This window comes from Zeugodacus cucurbitae, chromosome 5 (assembly GCF_028554725.1).
Source record: "Zeugodacus cucurbitae isolate PBARC_wt_2022May chromosome 5, idZeuCucr1.2, whole genome shotgun sequence".
Taxonomy (NCBI): Eukaryota; Metazoa; Arthropoda; class Insecta; order Diptera; family Tephritidae; genus Zeugodacus; species Zeugodacus cucurbitae.
Window position 1 is genome coordinate 34632731 of NC_071670.1, and position 18701 is coordinate 34651431.

Below are 18701 nucleotides of genomic sequence, written 5' to 3' on the forward strand. Positions count from 1 at the left end.
TTGGTTCATACGTTTATAACGAAATTATGACTTCGCAATGATTCATATTATAATTTAGAAGATTTTCAAAACTCCATCTCTGTTATTACAGTTATTTTTTTTTGTTCATTTTTATAATGTTAATAAATTCTACACAAATGTGATAACAAATATTTATTTTTTATGAGCTAGCCCTTCCATTATCAAAATAACCGGAAGTGGCAACCCCAACGTGCAAAAGTATTAAACACAGCTAAAACATGTGTTTATTTATTGTTTACAAAAACGTCAAATATCAAGTGGTCAAAATTGCATTTCTTTAACTAAATTGTTTGTTTCTATGTTAAAAGAAATATTTAAAAATGCCTAAAATTGTGGAAGTACGTCCTGATCGTAATCTAATCCGAAACAATTTCGATGGCTACAAACTGTCGTTAGATCCCGTACCTATATTACGCCAGGAATTGACATACCTTCCTTTCAAAGCTGAACCGAATGAAGACCAGTATGTAAATCATTTATAACAAATTTGTAATTGTTTTATTTCATATAGATATTCTTAAGGTATTCCTTACTGCATGCGGAGCTTTTCTCCATGCAAAACTTGCTGCAAGCAGACCCTTGGGCTCGTACAATTTCTTATTACATTACTCGCCATGGAGAGGTTACGAGAGTTGCTTATAATGAATCAACTGGACGCGGAGAACAAATACAGATCTTATATAGACTGAATACCCAATCTACACGTGTGAAAGGAGACTACAATTATTCCATGCGTTTTATATCTGAAAAGTACTGCGTTATATGCGATGGCCTTCAAAGTATTTTTTTATTCGACACCAAAGATCGTCTTAAGGCAGCTGATTGGATATTGATTGCCGAAGCGAACCTGAGCAATAAGACACACGGTGATCGCCATTTTATGCTATTTGATAGCCGTTTAGATATTGTACAGGAGAAAAAGCAAATTAGTATGGCAATTGGCAGAGTTATGAGAATCGATAAGGGCCCTACAGGTGTATCAAGTCATTTCATGCACTTGCACTGGGGGAGATGGATGCAAAGTGAGAATTGGGAATTTTCAATAGTTGACACGCTTGAAGGTAAAGGATCTTTGTATTACTGTGCATTTGAACCTCGTGCAGAATCGCTGATTATTTGCTCGAACCATGAATACAATTTTCGTTCTCAAAAATCGTCTGAAAGTTGTCAAGTTAATGTTGAAAAAATGGAGCTGCACGACGAAAATTATGAAATTGGCGGATTCACATGGTCACAAACGGACGAAGACATTATAATAAAATTTGACTTTAAGGAAGGAAAAGAAAGAACAGATTACAACGTAAAATACGTTGCCAACAAACTTACTGTAAAAGTATGCGAAGAAATGCTGCTTAATAATGAGCTGTACGATAAGGTTGATCCAGATTTGACGACATGGACTATTGTATGTGAATTATGCGACCTCATTCAAAAATATATTACTATATTTTTTTTAATTTTAGGAAAACAATTATTTGCAAATAACTTTAGTTAAGCAACATCCATCCCTGAACTGGTTATCACTTCTCAGTAACAATGCTGGACCTAAAGAAACATTCGATGACAAAAGGCAATCCGATTTACCTATAGAGCAAAAGCCTATTGCAAATTTAGAAGCACCCATAGAAGATTGCGACTTTCCTATGGGTACTATCGACGAGGAAATAAAAATTGGTGAGTATACATACATATTATAAATTTTAATGAAACTAAAATGAATGTAATTTAAATTTCAAGGTCGTTATCATTTGCCAACTAAATCGGTTACACATAATGTTTTGTTCGGTTCAACACCGCCGATCTTTTCCACTACTTTGCGTCCAGGTTTTCCTAACGCATTGGCGATACGACAAGATGTGGACGCTGGGCTTTGGTTGCAGCAATATAATCCAACCAAATCTGATGATTGGTCCCTGCGACATGAGGGCAACTTGCATGCATTTGGCTATGTACAAGCGTCCAAGCAACAACGAAAATTCGTTGATTGCTCACCAGACTTAAATTACGCTATTATTTGTGAATCCCACCGTCATGTTTTCCTCTACAAATCCAATTACGATGGAGCAGATGGACTGAGAAATCGTAGTGGCCCGCAAGTTAGAATAGGGAAGCAGCATTTAATAACACTAGAAGACGCTGGCGAAGTGCTAGGTTTAGCGACTGCTGAACATGTAGTGACTATACTAACTGAACGTTATATTTTACATTTACAGTTAAGTTGATTAAAGTAAAATATATAATTTATAATGCAAAATAAATTTTATATGAAACTTAAAATTACTCCGTATGTCTAGCATTGCTTCCGTTTCGATTAAATAATACTATATTATTTTTTGGGTCCCTCATAAATTTTGAAGTTTGTTATTGATTATCAATTGATTTTCTGTATTATTATCAGTTTATCAGCGGTACATATACGAATACAGGGTGTATGTTTCAAGAATAAGCTAACAGTATGGCAACGTTATAAGAATGCCGTTGAAAGTAAAATGTCAGAAATATTTTTTTATGTTTTTTGGCAGAAGCAGCAGTGTGCAAAAGCACCAAAGACAACGGGCATGCGGTGGAATTCGGTGGAATTGGAAATAAACCTTTGCGGTGGCTATCACGGAATTGCATAAATAGCGAGTCTATCGAACAACGTGCTTCACAAACTTGAGAATATTAAACAATTTGGAAGTGCGGAAAGTGTATAGTTTTAGTTGCGCCCGGGATATAAAGAAACAGTTTTAAAAAGTAAATGAAAAGGAGTGAAAAATATTCGTAGCAAATATAAAATAATTTTTTTTCTGAAAAGTGCATCAGAGTAGCACCGCCAATTAGTCAATTCATTGTGTGAACGTGTGGTTGAAGGAACCTTTTCGATTTGTTGTGGACAATCGTCTATTGTATTTGGCACGAACAAACCTTTCCTGCGGAGCCGACAGTAAAATCTCGGCTGTGAACTTCTCAACTGTGTGAGAACCATATAGAATTCTTGCCTGTGTGTAGAAGAGTGAGTGAGGTCATTCAGTGGATATCTGTAAACGTAAATTCCAATATAGGAAACTAGTGTGAGGATTCTATACGTCGTATACACAAAATTTAAACCGATAGTCGGGCGCCGATAGAAAATAAAAGATAGAAATTCAAAATTAGAAAATCCGTGTAAATAATAAGCGACGAATAATAATTTATATTATCAGTTAAGGAGAATACTAGATCCATAAATTTTTTAACAAGGATTCGTATTTCGTCACCACACCGAAATTCAGAGGAATACTGCATTGCTGACCGGCAAAATATTACACAATAAGCACACGAAACTACTTATTGGATAGTTGGAGACTTCGTGCCAATAATTACCTGCAATTAAATATTTTTAAATATACTTTCACGTGTCCGTAGTTATACGAAAATTGGATATATCGCTATTTGTTTAAAGTGAGAAAAAAGCAGGTGCATATTGCGGCCTTAGTATTTTTTACAAAGTACATACTCACCAGTTATAAATTTATTAAACGGTAAGTAATATTTAATATCTTTGTACAGAATACATATTTTTGCTGTCACAAAAATATAATTGTCTAAAAATCGATGGCATATCGTGTATATAATTTATTAACTACTATGTAGCTAGCTTTATTAAATTACTTTGTAATTATTGTTATGCATATAGTAGCTATGCTTATATACATTTATACACTCTAATAAGCATTATAACAACGAAAATTGAAAATAAATACCATTTTCAATTCACCGCTGTATATAGTATTGCGGATAGTGACCGAACAAGTATAATAGCTAACCTTGACATTAGTTTCAATGTTGATTTCTCTTAATTTTACCTTTTTTGTTTTGAGTATTTGTGAAATTGATTAACCGCACCAATTTCCCTATTTACATACATATGTACATATAAAAATACATAAATTAATTTGGGTGCTGTATACCCATAAATATTGAAGATAAAAATTAATTTAGGAAATATACTGTTTTTAATTTAATGCATACTTATTTACATATATTAATTAATCTTAATATTCTAATTGGAACTAAAATTTAATATACTCATTGGTGGTTTCATTTATTACTTTTTATGGAATATATTCTTATTTACAATTAATATTTACCTTCATAGATTTAAAACAATTTTGAAAACTAAGACTTACTAAAAATAATTATAAATAAAAAGGTTTAACATTGACTTTGAAATAAAGTACTGAAAAAAAACGCTTACCTAACGAACAAAAAACACTTGAATATTTCAAGGTTGAAGTCACTCTCTATTATCGAAAAAAAAATTGACAAATATTAACACATTTATGTTGTTTCTAATTACTTTTCTGCCTCAAGAAACTGTTGAGCTAAGCAGCTTTGTGCAGAAGTAGATGACAGATAAATAAGCGTTTGAAGCCTAGGCCTTTAAGTTTAAAATTTGAATGTGCATACATATGTATATTTTCTTTTGCCTGTTGCTTTTAATCAAATTAATTTTTTTACTATTATTTTTTTTTTTTTTATTGCATTTTTTAATTTTTACTTTGTTTTCTATTCAATAGTTTTTTTTTATTCAAACTGGTTTAGTATTGAAACCTAATGCTGCCTCACTTTCCTTCAACCATGGGATTCACACAAATGTGTTGTTGTTAATATTAATTTGTTTATGAATTAAAACAACTGTTTCAACAAATATCTAGACGTAATAGTAGAAACATACGCAAACAGTTGCCCGATAAGAGAGAAGGCGTGACTAATTGCCGAAAGGTCATTTAGTTCATTAAATATTCATGCAGTTTGCAAGTAATCCGGTTTTTTTTTTGTAAAAAATGTGATAAAAATGCTGTTTTTAAAGTTGGAAAAAAGAAGTAAAATTCTATTTTTATAGTGGTTTCCATAGAATATATTAAAATTGGAGTATATAATGAATCATGTGCTCTCATATGCTTATCGGAACTTTATATTAATTACTATAAAATAAATTTGTCGGTTTACAATCTTTTGTAAAAATTTTTGTTTCAAATGATTTTTCAAGTATTCAATAGAATTTTTCACTCGGAAATGTGTGAATAAAGAATATATTTCAAACACCAATTAATTTAAAAAAATATATAAAAGACCAATTCTTATCCATTATAATGTAAATATTTTTCACCTCAAGAACCTCACTTTTAATTGTTAAAAAGAAAAAAACTGTTTTACAGTTTTCTACATATTTACTAATTTACATTAGTCATTGTCACATGAGATGAATGATAAAATGAAACTTATCCGCTAATACACTTTTCAGTTGACAAGATATTAGCATTTTTTTCCGTTACTCTCTTTACAGTAAGCAAACGATGTTTGTTAATTTGCGAATTTCGTTTGTAATTAAGCGTAGAGTGCTAAAATTAAAAAATAAACTTGCTGCCATAACGTTACTTTGTATGTCTAGGTACTAAATTTGAGGTAGAAAAAAGTAGAAAAAAAATATTTTTTTGCATAAATAATTTATAAATATTAATTACAATTACACATGTATGTATGTATATCAAGCTTTTTTGCACATAAAATAATTTAATTTTCAATAATTAGCCCATATGTATGTATGTATATATATACTTTTGTATATAATGTAAAATATATTGCTCACTATGCAATGATACAGCAAATTTAGCCTTTATCAAATAATATTTGCTGAAGCTCTGGGCATTTCATTTGTTCCGCATATAATATATCTATTGGTGAAAATTAATATATGTATTCATTGCCAGTATGACGTCATCAAATTGCTCTTGTGAAATTAAGAAACCTCGTTCGTTGTACACTTTACATACATATGCTTATTGTTAATAAGGTTGTATGCATGTACGTATGCTTCTGCATTTTCTTAGTCGTCACCTCATCATGACTTTGCACATTTCGAACGCTTGACAATCTTAATTTGCTACAAACCATTTAAAGTCTTACTTTGCTATCATTTGCACATATTTATGTACATATACTACATACATACGTATGCGGCTACATATGTACATAGGTATGTAGTCTCTATATGTTCTTTGAACCTGATTGATTGTTGTGAAATTAGCAAACTATATTCCTCATTCGAAAGTTTCTTGACAATTTAAATTTTTTAAAGCACATTTCTAAATATGTTTAGACATGTGCAAGATAACAGTTACAGGTACACAACGTTCCGAGCATGTGCTTTTTCTCTGAAGTGCTTTTATCATGTGCATAATTGTTTAAAGAAATTAATTTAATATCAGTGCATGTATATGTATATATTTATTTAAGTACAGGTATATATGTACATAAATAAGCATATATTTACATACATGTGTATGTGTGTCTGTAGATTCATTTGTTTAGTTAACATTTTTATTTTCTTTTTGCAAGTTCTATGTAAAATATCTGATAAACACGCAAAAGAACGCACACACAGTGTTATACACTATCGCACAAAAGTTGCACACACTTGGTCAGCGCTGAGAAATCGCACATTTTGCTTCTAAAAAGCCGAAAAGCTAATATCTTATATAAAATGTAATGTGTACTTGAAGTAAAATATTTTATCAGCATTTAAATAAAATAAATTGTTGCTAATATATAAATTTCTTTTAATTGTACAATGAAATATAAAAAATTGTTTTCTTTATTATATCCGGACATTTTTCTGCAGAATTTATTTGATTACAAAATAATATTTTCTGTGGAACGTTCCCATAAAAACTTGTAAAATCATGAAAGATATTTAATTGAATAAGCTTAAAACTGTCATAAAAATATACATATGTATGTAGAAAAAATTTAATTTTATTTGTATTTATGAATATCAATTTCATCATATTTCGAAATATATGGTCAACTTTATCCGAAGTTTTGGAGTAATTATCTTAGCTCAAGAGCTGTCTTAAAAATTTAATTTTTTTCTTCCATTCCAATGTAGTTTACTAATACCTATCTTATGACAACAATGCATATCGTTTATTCTGTTATCGATATAAATTTATGTAATTAATGAAATATATGTATAAACAGCCCTCAAGCTTTAATGTTAGTACAAACAACACGATTATAATAATAAATTAATTTATTTATTATTTAATTAATTTAATTGCAATTATATCTATAAATTTTAATAAATTCCGAATCATTAGATATTTTTTTTTACTATGTTATATAATTAGTATATAAAAATAGTAAACAAAATATTTTTTTTTTATATTTTATTGCTACAAGTCGAAAACGTTTCCCAAACACTGTACAAGTCTGTACATTTGCATATAACCATTTCGTACTCGAGTAAATCAATTCGTTTAGCGCCAGCAGTGGTTGCTAGTCGCTCACCTACTGACACTTTTTTATATTTTTATTTTTACTTTTCAATTCATTCACATGTTGCTTTGCACATTCAACAAGATAATAAGGTACGGAGCAAGAGGAGCGCGGGCACCACTTCCAATCCAATCGTGGAAAGCCTGCTTGTGTGCGCAATATAAATTCTAACACATGCATACGCATAAGCATTCTTAAATATTATTTGTTCTCGTAATGTGTCAGTGATAAGAAACACATTATTAAGTATTTATTTAATAAATCCGTAAAACATTTGTAAATTTCCATTATGGCCGTGCCGGGACCTCCTAAGATTGTACCAGAATCAGTGACTCAATCACATGTGGAAAACCATAAGCCATTTTCAATTATAGAACGAAATAAACCCGCATTTGTTTCCAGCTAATTTGTCATCAAAAGCGGGAGTGTTATTGTTGGCATTGTTAATTTTATTGTGATTTGTAGGACCTTGCAGTTTTTTGCGACTTTTTATGCTGAGCAATCGCTTGATATGTTGCATTAATTGTGCTACAAATTATTAGGAATAAAATGTTTATATATAATTATGATATATGGTTCTCCAGTGCATTCTTTGACGTTTCCATACAACTCAGCGAATTCTTCCGGCTCTCCTGTTATCACAGAAATCAACTGTGGTTATCTAGCTTTTTGTAATCTATTATTAGTTTACTTATCATATGAATGCTTTTATACCGTGGAACACATTCGATTTGCATGTTGCTTATATATATATCGGATATATACATCTAAGTACTATGCTAGGTGCATTTTTTATGCGCAGCTTTTTTGTTTTGAATCTAAAATATTATTTATTAGGTATTACAATTGATTATCGATATCAAAGCATTCTTATAAGCTTTTGTAAACATATTGAATTTTCGTGTTTAACCCTTGTGTAGCGCTAACATTAACCCGCATTTACTTGACTTCTTATCTTCATTATTAATCCAATATAAGTTGTACAAATATAAATTATGGTATAAAAAACTTGCACAAATCTAATAAAAGAATTCAAAAAAGTTATGTCTTATCAAATTGTGAAGATTCAATTTCACATACCTATTTCATCAGTCTTCAGGTTTGTCTTTGTTCCGTTTTGCTCGTGTAGCATCGTAATTGCTTGCACCTACATATGTATATATTTATAGCTATGTGTATGTGTAAGCAAGAATTACTTATATTTAGCAATTCGCAATTTGAGACAGCGACAAAAATATTTCAAACATAAATAATTAAAAAGCAGCCCCTTTAAGTGAAGGGGTATAGGAGAGTCACGAGACAGCAAATGAGCTCTGGAATCGTTTTCGTTTGAAATTGTATGACAAATAAGTTCTATTTGTGTAATTAAAATGAAATTGAGTATCGTAACTTTCAATGATTGCGGTTAACCCTTTTGGATGCACGAAGTTGGGGTATGCTAAAATTACAATTTGAATACACACGCCAGAGTTGGACAATAAATGTATTTAAATATTTATGTATGTAAAGTTTATTTTAAGCTTTTCAAATTCAAGTAATTTTTTATGTACATAAATCTGTGCCTATTCTTGTCAAAGTCAAAGTCACCATAAATCAATTTTGGAAATTACGTTTTTTATTTTTACTTATTTTTCTATGTGAACCAGTTTTATTGAAAGAAGGGAATAGTAAACTAAATAAGAATTAAAAAAAAATATTTTTGAAAAACTCTTATTTACTTCTTTGGTTTGTACCAAAATAAATATGTGCAAATTCTGCAACAAATCTGACTTGACCTTATTACTCTAGATATTATTTTGGATTTCGAAAATATTAAAATATTATTTGTAGAAACAATGGTTTAAAATTATTATAAATGTGAACCAAACTCAAAATTATATGATTTCGAACATGGAAATTAATTATTTTATTTTCGATAGTCTGTCCAAAAAAATATATCAGATTATGCAGTAGCAGTACACAATATTATTGGGCGGCATGAACATAAGAAATTTAGATTTACAACTATGTAGGAACCTACTGCACTTTGATCAAATTGTCAAAATTATAGATTCCATACAAGTCGCATGAGAAATACTACGCATTTAGATATTTTAATATATTTTTAGTGTTGCATAAGTGTGCATTGAAACCTTGAAGTAAACCTTAGTTTTTCTAACTCTTATATTTGCCGTGATAAACTATTTTAATAATCATTTTTATGAACGCTTTGAGATCATGAGATTAACTAATAGTTTTTTGTTTGAAGTGTTGTTAAATACGATAATATTTTAAATACATATGTATTTAAATAAATATGTCTCTTCACTTATCTTTCAATTGCGCTCTGACGTAATGAATTCACTATATACATAGATAGGTAGCTTGTGCATTACAATGTACAAATGTATCTGAAGTAGAAACACTCATCGTTAGATTAGTTCGTTGACAGTTCTAATAGCAAATTTTATGAAAAATACCGACTCCCACTATACACGCTCTAAACATAATAAAAAATTAATTTATTGAACAATTATTTTTTTTTAATATTTGAACTTAAATCTGAGTATGAATCTATACAATTGTGTGAATCGAAAAATAGTTAATTTCTGTTTTATCATTTATACATTTTCATGTGACAAAAAGTTAGTGGTTATTACTGTAATTATTGCTCAACCTTTATTAGTTTCTGTTTTTAGTATATATTTTATGCATATTTATCGCCCTTTTACCCTTTTTATTTTCCTGATTTACAATTTATTTATTTGATTGTATGTTAACTCCCTCAAACAAGTTAAATAATTCTTTTTTTATAATTCTCAAATATTAAATATTACATTTACTCGTTTATTGATTCCATTCCAAAAACGAGTTTCGGAGCAAGCGAATTGATCTACAAGGAACAAATTTAAAACTTGAGATGTACAGCATTTAATAGAAATATGTATTTGGAAATTATACAAATATTTTTATAAAATTTTTTAAACTTTTGTGTACGTATTTTATAATATTCGTTGTACTGACCTAACTATAATTAAAAATAATTTTCGCTAATTAATAGTTCTTTTATTACTCACTACGAGAGCGTGCAGTCTCACTATTTGAAAATTTGGTGAGAGATATGAATACTGAGCAATTGTGAGGCTATTAATAATAAATTCTCGTACTTATGTACATAGTTAGTATTAGGTTGTAGTCGTATTTAGACCTTCCTTACTTGATAACTTGTTAAGTCATTACAGATATGAAGCTGTTATAATCATCAAAATTCGGCCAAAAATTCATGAAAACAAAGTTTATCAGGTGCGAGATATGTACAAATACATTTATAACTGTACATATGTAGGAAAATATACATACATATAAATATATTTATGGCACCATACATATACATGTTGGCCCATAGGTAATTGATGTTCTATATTTAGCGTAATTGTTTAAAAGAGTTGATTGCGACGTCAGGCATGCTTACATTGTCTTATAAACATAATAGATACATACATACATGCATTTATTTATATGTGATTGTATTGGTAATTATAATGTCTGTATTGTATTGGTAATTATACTTGTCAATTTTATTTTATTGTTGTAATACTAAAATAACAACAATAAATAAAAATTATTGTAAAATTCCCCCCATTAAGGGCTCAATATGTGCATGACTTTAAATTAAGAATAATTTGTCCAACATTGCTGGCGAGCTTAAAAATGTATGATTAATTAAATAATTGAGTAGACGTTCACTTCGACTTAACATATGTCTGTAAGTATGTACATACTACATGTGCACATATTTGAAATTGCGCAAAGTTCACTTAATTGTAACTGCGCAAAAAAATTAAAAACATTCTGACTGCAGCAACAGGCGCAAGATTAGGTTTATATGTCCATTAACAGCGCTTGTACGTTTGTAAATTGTATAACTCATATACAGCGCTACAATGTGTATGTAATGCATTTCGGTACTTGACTTGTGCTTCTTCTTGCTTCTTTACAGCAGTGATAAGTAAAATTCTTGTGCAGTGAATAAGATTTTGCTGAAAAATTGGTATGTGATTGTAAAAAAATTTAAAGTAAATTTGTGCCGCATATATTTTTTTTCTAATTATTTGAAATAGTTACTTATTTAAAATTTCTATATTTATTTATTATTTATTTATGACTCATTTGAAATTTAAAAATTATGGTAAAACTAGTTGTGTAGAACTCTCTAGCATCGAATGTTTTTCTTATCAAGAAAAAGCAGAAAAGTGTCATAATTTCTAAAAATTTAGTAAATTGAGTTTTTTGTTTGCGAATTTCAATTTTAATTCATAACTAAAAGCTGTTTGATTTTGATTAAAAAATGTTGTACTATATTTTGAGAAAAAAGAAAACCAAATCAATTTTTTATATTAGACGTTTGCATTTCGAGTAATATTCTAAACGGTGTATTTGACAAAATATTTCTTTTCGATTAAATTTTAAGATTTTTTTCTTATAAAATATTAATTTGGTCGTTAACAACATTTTATATTAACATATGTATGTATAATCCTATAAATTGTACACAGATAATAGCCTTTTCGCACAGGAGCAAATTGATCAATCAACTCGCCTTTGCTCGATTATAGCGCTGATTTAGATCGATTTACCATACAGAAAAAAATCTTATTTTACTACATTAATTATTCTAGTTGAAACTTGAATGATGACCTGCGATTTGTTGTCTACGTTGCAAATTTGGTTATGTATATTGATAAAATAGCAATCAGCTGATGAAAATGATCAACAAAAATGTATAACGGCTGATCAATTATCGAGTAGCAGGTCAATGCGTGTTAATTATTTTACTTACATATTTGAGTTAGTTAACGTTTCAATATTTTCATTAAATATTTTTACTAAGCGAACTGCCAATTTCAAACACTTCTTCAAAAATTTCAAATTGTACAGTATTCTATTTTAAACATTAAACAACTTCTCACCATAATTACAAATACTCGTTCATTTACCAAAAATGCATAAGTTTATGTGCATTTTGTAAGACTTGTCAGACACGTGTCTACTTATCACAAATATTTCTTTCTTTTTTTTGTGTTTTTTTATTTCATACATTTTTCTTAACTTATTTGTTTGCTAAGCAATTGAGAATTTAATTCAATATACATACTTTAAAAAATATGTGGTATTTGCAAATTATTTAGCTTGTACCTCCCTCATTCTCAGCACTGTAGTCACAGTCTACTTGAGTCTCTTAAAATTATCGCCAGCTGCATATGTATTTGTGTATTTTTGTTTGTCGCATACAATTAGACAGTTCTCTTGTCGATATAGTCGATTCATTGCGTCGCTATTTCAGTAATTAATAGAACTACACATGTACATATGTATGTTCATACAATATATGTAAGTGTGTTTGTCATATTCTGCTATGGCATATGACAAAATAGTGGTGTTCCGGAACATTAGTTATTGCGGAAGAATATATTAATATATATATTTAATATAAGTTTGTAGTAATATTTTTCGCAATATGGCGGGAAATGCTCAGTATTCATACATATGTACATGTATGTATTCCATAAAATTTATTAAATCGTGCGATTTATTTATTATGGCAACCGTGCATAAACTTGGATTTTTCTTCTAATTTAGACAGCTACAAAAACAAAAACCACATCACATCACGTGTAATTAATTATAATTGACTTTTCGCTGTTTTACATTTTTTACAATGTACAAATGATATTAACAAATAATTTATTTCATAACAGTAAATTTTTCACATGCAAATCAAACAAAATTACCTAATTAACATTTGCTGAAAATTTGTACATGTAATTCTTATCATACTGAACACATCAATCATACAGAGCAATATAGTGTGCAAATTTCTAAATATATCTACATATATGCACACACACACATGCCTGCATGACTGCTACTCAAGGTCATGTGCATATGTGTATGGATTTTCAGCAGACCCTATCATTGAACTTAACGGTTTTGAACTGTTCAATTACTTGTTCTATTCACGCCTAAACTGGTTAGCTTTTTGGCTGTATATTAATGTTGGTTCGATGGGAGCAACCTTGGTTTGAACGATCACTGGCTAACTTGCTTGATTTATAGATATTTGTTAATCCGATATTTCTTCCATGCAACTTCACTTCTCAAAATACTTTATAAAGAAAATGTACAACCAAAATTTTAGAATTTTATCAAAAAATTTCTTATGTTTACAAATTAAATGTTATAGTAAAAATCCCCTTATAATTAATAAATATGGTAATAATTATATTTCCTAAAAACAAAATTATAAACCAAATAGGTTTGACGCATGTCATAAAGGAAGTAAATACATATATTAATTCAGACACGTAATGGGTATTAACAGCTGTTTTGCCATTTTGTTTACTACCAAAGTATATTTATTTACAAATTTTATTTTTATTTATTTTCAAACAAATATTTGCTAATTTTTTAAATTTATTTCTCACTTCTTGTGACGTACTCGTTGACAAACTGCGAATGAGAGCAATATTTATGTTTTCCGGACGTAATTTGAACGCGAACCGACCAAAATTTTATTCGTGGTACAAGTTTACATGTTTGACACAACTTAAAATATTTATAGGAATGTTATTTTTGTTGAATAAACATGAAATTTTGAAAACATCAAACGTTCCCTGTGGCAACGATAGTCAATTTCAATTTGTTTTGCACAAATATTGGATTTCTTTCTTGCTCGGGAAAAAGTTGGACGACAGTCATGAGAACTAAAACTATATGATCTGTTTATGTGAGTCTCAGCTTTTAACCATTCAAAATGTCATAGAGCGTCCTGAAAAAATTAATCACTTGACATAAACTACGAATTTCGCTTTATGAGCAACAACATTCTATTTAAAAACTCATATAAAGCAGAATACAACTGATGAACCAACTACCGGGTACAGATTTTCACTCGAACGCATTCGCAGTGTTGCATATGCAAAAGCAGTCGTTATTAATGATGTGTTTGTTCCCGCTAAAATGCAATCGATATTTATTTATTTGTTTAGTTTTCATGAATACACCAACGGAACTTTTTTTGATGCTGAAACCTAACTTCAACAATAGCTTTATATGCATACTTATCTACATACAGATGTGCACTTTGCACGCACCAGTTGAATCGCATTGACTTTGAGGCTGCTTTGGTGTCGTTTATAATTATTGGTGCGCTTGTATAAGCGTATTCGCTATCGCTTTCAACTCCATCGCTTTTCTAACGCAACAATGGAATGGCTAGCGGCTCGCGTGCACTTTTTCTGCAATTAAATCAATTGCAGTTTTTTGTTTTGTTTTGTTTTGTTTTTAGCGTATTTATACACCGCAATTTCCAGTAAGCATACATATCAGTTGTAGAGTATAAACATACATATGTATATGTATATTGATATATGTACACACAAGCGTGTAGTTTCGTGTAAATGACTTCTGTTTGCTGTTTTTGCCAACATACAATATTCATGCCCATATGTCCGAACGGAAACTAGTTTCTAATTTTCTTCTATAAAATAAAAGTGTAAAGTATGCAGTTGTTTGCAAACACACTTGTGAGTATAGGTATTGCACATGTCCCAATGGCAGTTTCGCGGAATTGTAGATATCACATTCTTGTTTGCCTATTTCTACGACTGTTGCATATTTCCTTAACAGCAAACTGAGCTCTGCGCTGAGTGCGCATTTCTGCAACCACCATATGGAGTCATAGCTAGTTGTTTACAATTAAACAGATATGCCAAGCTTTGATATGATACTAACATTATATTTCCCATATATTTCTGATAAATGTGTATTTTTCTTAAATTTGTTGCAGTTATTCACATCTAAAATGGGTTTACTCAGCGAAGGCAGTCCACTCTCATGGGAGGAAACCAAAAAATTAGCCGACCACGTGCGTGAACATGGCATAACGCAGTTCATAAATCTCTATCACCGGCTAAAGGATCGCACTGGCGACATACTCAAGTGGGGTGATGAGGTTGAATATATAATCGTTAAGTTTGACGAAGCAAATCAAGTTGCACGTGTCTCACTGAAAGCGCAAGAACTACTCAATGAGCTCAATGAAAAAGAATTAGCCGATCCGAATGGCGTTAAGTCGTTGTGGCGCCCAGAATATGGCGCTTATATGATTGAGGGCACGCCAGGCAAACCGTTTGGTGGTCTTATGGCACACTTCAATCTGGTGGAGGCGAATATGCGTTATCGGCGCGAAGAAGTCACAGAATTACTGGACAAAGATGAGTGTGTCATGTCCATAACGAATTTCCCACGTTTGGGTGCACCTGAATTCACACATCCCATCTACTATCCGAATCCGGATGATCCGAATAGCTCAGCTAAATCGTTATATTTCCCAGATGAAGCCATATTTCCGGGTCATCCACGCTTCAAGACGCTAACACGTAATATACGTAAACGACGTGGCGAGAAAGTCGCCATCAAATTAAAAGGTATGAACAAACGGCATGCATACAAGACTACAAGTATTGAAACTAAATATATTTTACATTTACAGTTTTCAAAGATGTAAACACAAAGCTACCCATAGAGGGTGCTCCAAAGGGTGAGCCCGATGTCGTTGCACTCGACGCTATGGGTTTCGGTATGGGCTGTTGCTGTCTACAACTTACATTCCAGGCCTGTAACATAAATGAGGCACGCAAATTGTACGATCAGTTGGCGCCATTGTGTCCCATTATGTTGGCACTTACAGCAGCATCGCCCATCTATCGCGGCTACTTAACCGAATCCGACTGTCGTTGGAATGTGATAAGCTCCTCAGTAGACTGCCGCACCGAGGAGGAGCGTGGTCTTCGACCATTAAGTGAGAATAAGTTCCGTATCGCTAAATCGAGATATGATTCGATCGATTCATATCTATCACCAGAGGGTGCTGCATACAATGACGTGCCACTCACCTACGCCGAGGAAGACTACAAACGGCTTCGTGACGGCGGCATTGATCCGCTACTGGCACAGCATGTGGCACATTTGTTCATACGCGACACCGTGTCATTGTTTAGTGAGAAAATCGATCAAAATGACGAAGAGGATACAGATCACTTTGAGAATATACAATCGACCAATTGGCAGACAATGCGTTTCAAGCCGCCACCGCCGAATTCGTCGATCGGCTGGCGTGTGGAGTTCCGGCCATGTGAGGCACAGATAAGTGACTTTGAAAATGCTGCCCTGGTATGCTTTGTCGTGCTGCTGACACGAGTGATACTATCGTATCAGTTAAATTTCCTGATCCCCATTAGTAAGGTGAGTGACTATTAATGTACATAATTATAACTTAAAAACTTGTTTTAAATGCATTGTCATTCAACATAAATATCACTTTTTGTTCAGGTTGACGAAAACATGCAAACTGCACAGAAGCGTGACGCTTGTCGCAAAGAGAAGTTCTGGTTCCGCAAAACGTCCAAGAAGAGCTGCTACATAAATGGTAATGGCGTTAATGGTGTACACAACGGCACTAAGGAGAATGGCGAAACCAACCACGAGGAATATGAATTATTGTCCGTAGGCGAAATTTTCAATGGAAAGGTACTTTTGATTTTAAACTTGCCAAATAGCAGAAAATTAAATAAAATATTTGAAATTGTAGGCTGACTCTTTCCCTGGACTCGTGCCACTCATTCGTAGCTATTTGCAATCAATGGAAGTGGATCCTGACACACATTGCACAATTGAGCAGTATTTGCGTTTTATAGAGAAGCGTGCTGCTGGTGAATTGTTCACCACTGCTACTTGGATACGCGAGCAAGTGCTAAATCATCCAGATTATAAGTGAGTATATATATAAATGTTGGCTTGCAGTTAGTTAGCTGCACTTATGATTTTCTAATTAGCAGTTTCACTGAATATTTTTATCTAAACATTTGCATACGCTTTGCCTTTACAGACAGGACTCAGTTGTAAGTGATCGCATCAACTACGATTTGCTTAAGCGAATCAAGGACATTCAAGAGGGCAAAGTGATTGAACCCACATTACTTGGTAAAGGCAATCATTCCAAAACGAAAGATTCGCTGCCGCCCGCACTCCAGAAGCAGTTGGCATTGAATGGCTGTTGCGAGGGTAAATGACCACCCATTGCGCAGACGCAAACTATAATTGGGCAATGTTGTGATCAGCAGTAAATTTTTTATTAAACGCGTATAAGTAAAAGAAATGTGATGCTATAGGTTTATGATGATGACGACCTTTTTTTACCCATCGTCGATGCTGCAAATTGAATGTTTTTTGTTATACTTAAAAAAAATATGATGAAAGAAACAAAAATAGTTGACAAACTTTTGATGGTAATTGATTTAATACAATGCCTCATGGCTAATAAATAAATAAATTTTACTTGATATCTAAATAAAAAAACAACAAAACAAACGAAATATACTATGTACAGCCATATAGCGTATGTATGGCCGTGAATAAAATTGACTGTTTTGAGATTGTTAATTAATCCACAAAGAAAAATATATAATTATTTTGAATTATTCATGGTGGATTTATGTTCAATGTTATTGTATCTCCTCTCTTTGAAATACGTATGTTGTGAAAAACAAACTGTAACTATTTGTGAGCACTGGAAATTATTACAAATGATTATTCACAAAGCCAATGTAGAAACGATTATTTATATATATTTACAAAATCTCCTATTATAAGCTATTTAATTACATACTTAATAATGCATTTAAGCTTTACCTAAATGATTAATTATTGCAAATATTAAAAAAAATCAACCGAAATTATTCCTGATTACAACAATTTTACAGTTGAATTTTATTATTATTATTATTCAAAACCGATTTCAAATCACGTCGTGCTTTAGTTCTTTTGAAGAAGATTTTAAACAGGTATTATGAAAACTAAAAACCAAAAACTGTAATAAAAAATCAAAAGCATAAAACTTATTAAACGTTATCACAAACCAGCCAAAACAAACATGTTTTTTCTTGTATCATAAAGGAAATTTATATTATATTTAAATCGGAACACAAAAAGTATGAAATACGGAATGTTTGAAGTGCAGAATCTCAAATTTTGAAAACGATTTTGGTAGGATGATGTTTGGTGTTACTTCGCCATGAAGTGGCCAGCTTTAGTCAACTTCGAACGTGAATACTCCCGAAATATAATTCTATTTTAAAAGACATCCCACATATATCAGAATTCGTTTGTACACAATCATTCAAGGCTCATTAAAAGGTAGTAGAAAACAACAATCATATGTATTTTGTTTTTACATCTTGTTTCCACAACGTCAAAAGACTGACAATAAACCTTTGTTTTGATAACAAATAATCAAATTTTGACAGTTTACCGACAGCAAAAATAATATAAGAAAAAGT

The 18701-nt window shown here is 31.2% G+C and overlaps 2 protein-coding genes across 2 annotated transcripts; both read left to right on the forward strand.

The window, feature by feature from the left end:
• The first annotated feature begins 223 nt into the window (after positions 1-223).
• Positions 224-3219, forward strand: LOC105216407 (nudC domain-containing protein 1). The gene is made up of 4 exons (XM_011190879.3): positions 224-484; positions 544-1426; positions 1485-1695; positions 1759-3219. The coding sequence occupies exons 1-4, from the start codon at positions 342-344 to the stop codon at positions 2241-2243; spliced, it is 1722 nt and encodes a 573-aa protein (XP_011189181.2). The 5' UTR covers positions 224-341; the 3' UTR covers positions 2244-3219.
• Positions 2626-17721, forward strand: Gclc_0 (glutamate--cysteine ligase). The gene is made up of 6 exons (XM_011190883.3): positions 2626-3524; positions 15152-15791; positions 15857-16608; positions 16696-16893; positions 16955-17136; positions 17252-17721. The coding sequence occupies exons 2-6, from the start codon at positions 15167-15169 to the stop codon at positions 17433-17435; spliced, it is 1941 nt and encodes a 646-aa protein (XP_011189185.2). The 5' UTR covers positions 2626-3524; positions 15152-15166; the 3' UTR covers positions 17436-17721.
• The last annotated feature ends 980 nt before the right edge of the window (positions 17722-18701 follow it).

Excerpts from the sequence above, each read along its gene's own strand:
- Gclc_0 (XM_011190883.3), top strand. The coding sequence starts at position 15,167 with ATGGGTTTACTCAGCGAAGGCAGTCCACTCTCATGGGAGGAAACCAAA. Across the intron at positions 16,609-16,695 it reads TCCTGATCCCCATTAGTAAG|GTTGACGAAAACATGCAAAC; the intron begins GTGAGTGACTAT and ends CTTTTTGTTCAG. Across the intron at positions 16,894-16,954 it reads GCGAAATTTTCAATGGAAAG|GCTGACTCTTTCCCTGGACT; the intron begins GTACTTTTGATT and ends TTGAAATTGTAG.
- LOC105216407 (XM_011190879.3), top strand. The coding sequence starts at position 342 with ATGCCTAAAATTGTGGAAGTACGTCCTGATCGTAATCTAATCCGAAAC. Across the intron at positions 485-543 it reads GCTGAACCGAATGAAGACCA|GTATTCCTTACTGCATGCGG; the intron begins GTATGTAAATCA and ends GATATTCTTAAG. Across the intron at positions 1,427-1,484 it reads ATTTGACGACATGGACTATT|GAAAACAATTATTTGCAAAT; the intron begins GTATGTGAATTA and ends TTTTAATTTTAG.